This window comes from Hesperophylax consimilis, chromosome 28 (assembly GCF_061612785.1).
Source record: "Hesperophylax consimilis isolate HC1 chromosome 28, BYU_Hcon_1.0, whole genome shotgun sequence".
In the NCBI taxonomy this organism is placed as follows: domain Eukaryota; kingdom Metazoa; phylum Arthropoda; class Insecta; order Trichoptera; family Limnephilidae; genus Hesperophylax; species Hesperophylax consimilis.
In genome coordinates this window covers 2,759,571-2,768,976 of record NC_142863.1, presented here as the reverse complement: position 1 = coordinate 2,768,976, position 9,406 = coordinate 2,759,571, and the positions used below count along the sequence as shown (strand labels likewise).

The following is a 9,406-nucleotide window of genomic DNA, read 5'->3' as shown; positions in this document are numbered from 1 at the left end:
ACTATTAGCAATCAGCACCGCATCATCAGCATACAACAGGCAACATACTTTCAGATTACTCAAATTCGCGCCCAATCCCACCTCTTTCAATTCTTGCATACAATTATCCAATCATTATAACATATTCAAAAAGAATAACCTCAATTTAAATAGTGGTTATGTGAATATGAATTATTGAATATGTGCCAAAAAGCCCGCCGGACGGGATGTTTACATAAAGGAACCTAGCCAGTCGAGCGATAACTGCCCGCGAACTGCATTCGGACGTGGTCGGATAAGTGCAAATTCGCGGCCTGGAAATGATTGAGAAATATAAATTCAAAACTAATTATAACATTGAGATATTACAATTATTATTGTTATTAAACTTTTGCATAAAAGACTCGCCATTGCAGAGGAATAATAGCTGGCTTGATATCCAACTACACCAGCGTCAAACGTTTCAGATTACATGCCATTGCGACTGAATGAATTCTTTGCCAGTTTTGAGAAGATGTAATGTTGTTTATTTTTATTAAAAATAAACTGCTATACTTCGTAGCTTTGTCCGAGATATGAATCGAAAAACATGGCGTTGTGTCTTATTTTATGGATATAGATACTAGCTGTATCCCGCCACGTGGTTGCTGTAGCTCAGTCTGTCTGTGTCGATAGAGAAACAATAGCACGTGTTGCTTCTACGTCCAACAAATGGCACTGTTTTAAAAAAAATATGTTTTTACCCGTCACAGGTGACATCTATATATTATATGTATGCAAAAACACATGCGCATTCGAATGCAACATTGTGTCAAAATTTCAAAGCAATCAGTGAAGAACTTTTGGAGATTTAAGATTTCCAACAAATGAACATTTTTATTTATATAGATAGATTTAAAGCACCGTACCCTACGATAAAAAATATTTTACTAGTCGATGATTGATTCAGGAAAAGCTGGGAAAATTTCACGATGTCAGAGCTCGTACGTTGATCGTACAGGGTCGATTTCTTCTTCCGATAGCTAATCTTCAATGAAAATAAATAATGTCATGTGTACAAAATTCACATCAATAATTAAATTAATTAATTTTTTTACAATATTTTTTATTTATATCTTATTTTTTTCCATAAATAATAGTGATTTTATTTTATCTAAATAAAAATAATACGAAAGAATAATACAAGAACATGTATACTTTATTTTATAAATGGACATATAAACGCAAAGAACTAAAAAAAGAAGCAGTATTTTATTTTTTTATTGTAAGATATAAATATAATAGATATAAGCTAGAGTAAATAGGATGTCAAAAACAACATAAAACTTACTATTAGATAATAGAAACAAGGGAAATGGGCCATGAATCATTACTAGTGTATAACATATCTTAATGATACATTTCTTATTGGATTAACATTTTATACCTCATTTTGTCTCTTACTGAGGGACGAATCTCATTTAGGAAGATAAATTCTAATCAAATCCTTGTACTGTTGTACAGCCCAACACAATTTTGCCTTTCCTTTCCTAAACGTGTTCATTAAAAAACATATATTATTAAAATATGTAACGGAGAAAACTACAAACCCCGGACTGAGATCGATTCTTCAAGATATCGATCGATGAGAGACATCTTTATTGCTACCCGTGAGCTGCGCAGCACGTTGCGCAGAAAAGAGGAGAATCATTAATTTCTCCAGCCAGTCAGATTTTGGGAGCGGAGCAGACCACTTGTGACTTGCGGAATCATCGGCGACCAGTACCACAACATGGCGGGTTGGAAGAAACTTTCACGTAAATCATCATTTAACTTTAGATAGTTTTACGGGTTATCTTTATCCTTTTAAATCTTTTTATTTCTAGAAGAAATAAATGGCGCCCTTTATATAATTAACCTCTTAACTTTTATGATGACTTTCATTTATAAAATTCAACATGCAGATGCTCTTCGAGTCCTGCACACGGCCCTGAGAATCCTTTAGTTTAAAAAAATAGAGTCTCCTCTGCTACTTCATTTATTTAATTAAACTTATATTGTACTAGCTTCCATTCTGAATAAACGATTATTTGTTAAACTCATCCTTCTTTAATTTACAGTTGATTGAATATGTTTTTATTTCAGAATACACGCAATCCATATTTGATTTACATTTTTTATTAGTGTTGCTCTTGGGCATAACTAATCATGGATCATTCCTTATTAAAAAATCGTTACAAATAAATACCAGAATTAAATAATCGCATTTCCAATAACACATGTTCCAAATTATGTCCTCTGCGTGCAAACTGTATCTAATGTCTTTTATAATCTCAAGTGACCTCCCAGGTAAGTATGGTCCTGTATGTTTTACACACGCACATTCTAACGCAGCATCTCGTTCATAGGTCAAATGCATTGTACATTAGTTTTGTATTATTGATCAACGAACCGTTAGATGCAATCGGTTAGCCATAAGCTGTTGTAATAGTTTGTCTAGTCCATAGTTAGTATAGAGCATTATATAAATATATCCTGTATTCGTACAGCTCCCTTGAGGTGATTTTTCACAAAAAATCGTGCTATACGAATCATCCGAATATTAGTATGAAACGTTGTTCATCCTTATGCACAGCAGTGCCCCGCCTTTGTTTCTACTACACCCCAAACGCACAGCATTCATTGCATAGCCCTGCTTTAATAGTCTGTGCAGATTGTTCATAGCTCAGCGACAGTCTGCAAGATTTCATGCATTCCCTTTATTTTGTGGAACTACTTTAATACTTCCCACCAATGGCAACACTGGCTCGCGGAGTAATCTGTGACCACCACAAGTATATCTATGAATATAACATACATAACTTAAGTAATAATCGAAGCTAGCACTTCACAATGGAGTGCTGGTACCTATACTGATGCACGGTAGTGAGGCATGGAACTGGCAGAGGAAGGGTGAAAGTAGACTGAACACTGTAGAAATGAAATTTCCAAGGCAAATGTGTAGTAGAATCGTGATGGTCGCATGAGAAAAGCGGAGACTGGCAAAGAATGCAAGGCTAATGTACGCATAGTGATCAAGACTAATAAAGCGATGCTTAGACGATTTATGACTTAGGCACGACGCAAATGCAAATGGCAGAAGAAGTCGGGGACGCCCTAGGAAGACACAGCACCATCAAGTGAAGTTGTGCTATGTCAAGAGTCAGAAGAATAGAACAGTATGACATGATGAATTAATGTGATTGAGGTAAGGAGTGTGTGCCAAGACCAAGTTTTTTGGTGGTCCGTCCTCTCTGCCTACCCCTGCGAAGAAACGGCGTGATGGTTAGTTAGTAATTTTCTGTGGCCACCGAAAATTATGTGAAAGTGACCAAGAGTTGGATAGACTGTGTGGAAGATGATTGGAGCAGGACAGGAAGGACTGAGGACTGCCTGGAGTCAAATAGCAAGGACCGCAGACAGTAGGTAACATTTGTGGAGAGCAAATCCCATCCTGGGATGTATGTAAAGATAATTATGTAGTGATGATGATAATTAATCCATAGCATTCAAGATTAACGCAGCTAATATCTTTGTCCAGTGTGCTTCGATGCCGGAATCTGAACTATGACGGGATTCTATAGGTATTTATCCTCCCATTCCTGCTACCCTGGTTCTCATATGAACTGCAAAGCTAGGGGCTTGCTCGCTCAGCCATCATACAACATATTGGAAGCAACGCAGTGGCTAAGGAGACCAACCTAACATTCAGCGATACCAACACCGATAAAAACTACTGATAGAAGTGGGGCGTGTTAAATTGATCAAGCATTTTCAAATATGAAGTTATATGACATTATACAAATGAAAAACTTCTTTAAAACCACGTAATTTGATTTATACACGTCAACCGGTTTCGGTTGATCTCAACCTTGAATGATGACAGTTGAAACTGAAACCGGTCGAGATGTATAAATCAAATTAAGTGGTTTTAAAGAACTTTTTCATTTGTATAATGTCAAGCCACAAAGTGTTTGCTTTCTTCGATAATGGTAAGCAATCATTTATCCTCACTATGGTAATGGTTGTTTATCAATTGTGTAAAATTTAAAACACGTTTATAAGACCCATAAAATAAGTTTGGCAAAAAGTTAAAAATCTTTTCACTTTTACAAATATTATTTAAATTGGTGTTAAATTCAAATAAGAATTTAATTTGTGAGAAATTAAAACTATGTATAGTTAATTTTACCACTCATAATTATTTATTTATGTATAACTCATTTACACTGCATGGTAAAAAAAAAACCTTGTTCATCTGGTATTGTATTCACACTTTTTACAGAAACAATGCTAAAATAAGGAAAAACCACTAACTTAAATATTTAAATTGAATTGCTAAAAAGCCCTTTTCACACGAGGAGCAAAATATTCACTGCCGCAATTTTTTTGGCACATTTCGATGAATATAAAATCAGAATGGCGAAAATTGTGTCATTTTAAATACCAAACTGAATAGAGCTAACTTATTATAAAAAAAACTCCTTACACATAATATTATTCTAAAAAATAGTTAATAAATCTAGATAATTTTAATTACAGACCAGTGATAAAATTAAGGAATTAATAAACCAATATTATCTAGCGCTGGAAGCTAGTTTTTTTATTTAATAAATTAAATTAAAAAAATTAATTATTTCACTGGAATTTTTTTTGAATTCAAATGAAGTTGAATAACAAAATTGAAACATACTATATGCAAGCAATGCATCAGTACGAGTACTTTGTTCCTGTCAATTCTGGCTGTTTAACCTCTAGGACTGTCTGACAATTAATCTGAAATATTAAATTTGTGAACGTACATAAAAAATTTAGGTGTACGATGCAACTAATGCTTTTTAAAACTTAAACATAAACAATTTACAAATAAATAAGTATTCGAAAAAAAAATCTTGCACTTGTGATATATTGCCAATAATTATTTGAAATTAAGATTTCATTGGAAAATTTCTTTGGTTATAAATTTTGCGCCAAAAAAAAAAATTATACGGTTAATTAAAATTATACTCCTCTATTGTGATCCAATCAAAAACTGACGATGGTTCCATCTAAAAAAATTAAAATAGAATATCGCTCACACGATAAGTTTTAAAATAAAAAAAGCGAAATTTCTGGGATACTCCCAGAAGACTTTGTTCAATACATCTATTTAGATAAAGGAGAGGGTATATTGCGGCCGCGTGGCGGACACCGGGTGGGAGGTGTGGGTTTGATTTGCATACAAATCTACAGTTTTATTCCGAGACGGATGAAATTTTGCGCACTTGACCTTCAAAACAAGAGTAAGGTCACTGTCTACATTAAATTTCGAAAAACTCTGCATAAAGCCCGGGCAACGCCGGGGACTACAGCTAAAAAAGGGATAAAGATGTCACCTTCATAGTGACAAAGATTTACATTCTAATAGTACTGATTCCAAGGCATATTGGCCATATCGTGTCTTCGCTGCTTGTGTTTCTTCAGATACTTGGAGTCGATGAAGGCTTGGTTGCAAATGGAACAAACGTAAGGACGTTCCCCGGTATGGGTTCTCAAATGTACCACGAGGTTGCCCTTCAGCGCAAAGAACTTCATGCAGACGGAGCAGCCAAATCTCTTCTCTTGCGTGTGAGTCAACTGATGTGTTGTTAAGTGCGTCTTGGTTTTGAATGCAAGCGTGCACTTGGTGCATTTGTACGGACGCTCATTGGTGTGTACCCGTTCGTGCATTAGCAGCATTGCGTGGCTTGAACAACCTTTCCCGCACGTGCTGCAAGCAAATCGCTTCAGATTCTTTACTTTGGCTTGCTTGTGCGTGTACGCGTGGGAATACATGGCCTTACGCGACGGGAGAACCTCTCCGCATTCAGGGCAGAGTAATTCCATCTGCGGATTGTTGTGGAGGTACTCGATGTGACTGCGTAAAGACGTCATGGTCAAGTACTGTTTCCCACAGGTCACGCACGAGAATGGTTTGTCATCTGCGGCGGGTTCGCAGCCTTCTTCTTCATGCAGAAGAACCTCGGCTTCGTTTGCGAACAATCTCTGGCAGCACTGGCACTTGAGGGTTAGTGAGCAGTCCTCTCGCGAGTGGAGAACTCTGTGGTTCTGCATGGAAACCTTCTGGTTGAAGCGCTTGCCGCAAATGTCACACTCGTATTTCTTCTCTCCCGAGTGGATGACCATGTGACGCTTGAGATTGTGCTCATTAGCGAAGGACTTATCACAAACAGAGCAAGACGGGCGAGCTTGATTGTGATTGATCTTAATATGAGTCGTGATCATGTTGCGCTTTATAAGCTGGAAGCAAAATGGACATGGTATGCTCGGGTCTGTAGATGTGTGCAGCAACATGTGTCCCTGTACGATTTCTTTAGACTCAAATCCACGGTTGCATACAGAGCACGCAAACACGTTGTGTGTCTTGGTGTGGGTCTCGTAATCTCCAAAGTCTACAAAAGCCTCTCCGCAGTCACACAGAAAACTCCCGTCCATTTGTTGCATGACGGCGATGGTTTCTTCTTCTTCGTCGTCGTTGATCTCTGACCCATTGCAGATGATCTCGTAGTCGCCTTCTCCGTTCCCTACGATGACCTCTTGCTCTGTATAGGCCATCCCGTCCTCGGACATGGCTAGGTCTGTGGCGACGTAATCCGAGAACTCTATAACGTTTCCTTCGATGGTTTCTCCGTTCCCGGACAACACTTGAATAAGGTTCAGTTGTCCTTCTTCCATTTTCAGGTTTTCTTGCGACTCTAATGCATCTTCGGTCTCTTCCATGGGTATCTCTTGGAGTTCGATATTATCGCTCTGACCATCATCGGCGTTATCCAAGGGGCTTGGATCATCTTCTCCATCTTCTTCAATATTTGATTCTTGAACATCTTGGGAGAATTCTGAATCTTGGAACTCTTCCATTTCGATGAAAGCTTCTTCATGTTCTACGGCCTCGGTCTGTTCTTGCTTCATGTTTATAAGAAGGGAATCATCTTCTGGATTTTCTACCTTGACGGCTTGCATGGTTTTTTCTCCTTTACCGTCTTCGTTAATAATGACCACGTAATAACAATCTTCATCTTCATTCTCGACTTGTCCATCGACCTTTTCGATCTTGATGTGTTGCACCCGGCCACTGCCTTTGTTGGTGAGCTTCTTGTTGATCTCTTGTAGGACCACATTGTTGTTGTTTTTGTTTTCTTTGGGGGCTATGATGTTGTTTCCTTTATTTGTCTTGTGTTTGTTTCGCATGAGGAGGTTTTGGCGGAGACGGGCGTCAATGCGCAGGCACTCCTTCTTGAACTGGTGTGCGTAGTTCATGGTATCCAGGCAGTCCAGGCAGAGGTAAGAGGGCAGCCCATCGCCTTGTGAAACCTGCAAATAAATATTATTTTATTAAAAAAACATGGTAACATATACTACTTTTCAAAAATACGAAAAAGAATAATATTACAATTGTATTAGTGTAATAGAGCACAAGAGTCCCAATTCCCAACTGCTCCCTGCTAACGGAGCTAGGGTGTGGAGGGGGGAGGGAGATGCGTAAGAGGAAGGTGGGGAAGTACCTGGGTATTCAGATTTGGTCGCCAAACATGACTGAAGCCATTTCAAGCAAAGTTTCGAATTTAAATGGTGGTCTTTCACCTGGATGTATCTACCACACTGCAAGCAAAGAGCTGGTTAAAATGGAGATGTAATTAGTAGGACCATAATCAAAATAAATTCACAGAATATAAGAGTTTTTATAAATTTTAATACCAAAATAGGTGATACGCCAAAAATATTGTCAAGCCCCAAAATACTTGATAAACCTGCTTGAATCTGTGCAAAGGAGAGCGATCCGTCTGATTGACAATCCGTTGTTAACAGACCGATTGCCTTCTCTAATGCATAGACGCAATGTAGGCATGCTGTGTCTGTTCTACAGGTATTTCAATGGAGCCTGCTCCAAGGAGCTAGCAGCATTGATTCCATTGCACCGGTGCACATGCGCGAAACTCGACGGACACGAACTGAACACCCGTTCACGGTTGACGTTGGCTTCATGAGAACGGGCCGTTTTTACGACTCGTTTTTGTGTAAGTCGGCTCGTATGTGGAACGAGCTACCGGCATCTGTTTTTCCTCCCTCCTATAATCCGAGCCTCTTCAAGGCCCGCATTAACAAATCCCTTCCTACAGCCCCTACCTTATTCCGCCTCACAACGCCGCCCAACCGGGTGGTGACATAGTTCCCCTGTCTGTACACTGCACAGGCAGGGACACTCTTGTGAGGTGTCACATAAAAAAAAAAAAAAGCTAAAATCCCTTACGCCGGGTAAACCTGCTGAAATTATCAGTACGAGAACTGTGAACCAAAGTGGCGCCATCTCGGCGTGACAAATAAATATATTGTGTCTGGGTATTTCCGCCTCGCGTGTTCAGAGGCATTGGTGAGCGCCATTCATCTTTCAGAGAAATTTCAATACTATGGTCAACATTCATGCTCTGCGCCTATAGATAATTGATGTTCCTAGGTGACATTTCTCAGTGAGCGATATGGAATTCGCTCGCAACAGGTGAAACAAAAAACGAAAATTCTAGCTGTTATTTGCTTTGGTTTTTGGTGGTATTATTATTGGTTAGTAATTATTACTTTTAGATTGACCCAAATTTAAGGACTGTGTTGCTCTAACGCTCCTTAGCGCTAGCCGCTACTGCTCATAGCCAATATTAATAAGAAAAAAAATAAAAAATAAATGGCCTAGTAGAAATGGTATCACTTATTATATAAAGGTACAGAATTTATAGTTAACATTAACTATTAATTTAAGTTGTATTATGATTATCTTATGGTCAAAATGTGCAACGGGCAACAACAACTCTGCACTCTCTTATTATACACAATCTACCCATTATATATATATATATACATGAATGATCTATTGTTTACCTAAATTATAAATTAATTACTTTTACTGTAAAATATATAAATAATAACTTAGTAAAACATAAAATATATCACTGAAAAGGGTTAAGTCGCTTCTAAATGTTAGGAATGCATACATGTCATAACCATTAGTAAAACGTCAGGGCATCTTTACGAGATATTTTTACAACCAAATAAGTTATTAAAAATACACAAACGTCATTATTAACTAACCATAATAGACGTGCTCTCGAAAAACTTGGTCCTTAAATCTTCCCGAATCGGCACAAGAGATGCGTCAGTCATGCAGCCACGGCAGGTCTTGAACCAGACGGCCATTTCCTCATCGGGAGACATTACACTTATTTATATTAATATATTATCACTCTGTTATTAAAAGACCCGCTAAAATATTTTTTGAATCTAGTTGACAGATAAATAGTCAAAGATTATTTTGTGGTTTCAATGCCAAAGAGAAGATTATCTATTGTACGGCGGCGGTCCATAATGCAGAACACGCCAACAG

General features: G+C 37.9%; 1 protein-coding gene across 1 annotated transcript; it reads right to left on the bottom strand.

Moving 5' to 3' along the window:
• Window positions 1-2,202: 2,202 nt before the first annotated feature.
• On the bottom strand, window positions 2,203-9,406 carry LOC149410025 (uncharacterized). The gene is made up of 2 exons (XM_089648997.1): window positions 9,115-9,406; window positions 2,203-7,347 (listed from the first exon to the last, which is right to left on the bottom strand). Exons 1-2 carry the CDS (start codon window positions 9,235-9,237, stop codon window positions 5,398-5,400), a joined length of 2,073 nt encoding a protein of 690 aa, XP_089505123.1. The 5' UTR covers window positions 9,238-9,406; the 3' UTR covers window positions 2,203-5,397.

What these genes read in the sequence shown, in the direction of transcription:
- LOC149410025 (XM_089648997.1), bottom strand. Translation starts at nt 9,237, where the DNA reads ATGTCTCCCGATGAGGAAATGGCCGTCTGGTTCAAGACCTGCCGTGGC. An exon ending in TCGAGAGCACGTCTATTATG is followed by an intron (nt 7,348 to 9,114) that starts GTTAGTTAATAA and finishes ATTTATTTGCAG; the next exon opens with GTTTCACAAGGCGATGGGCT.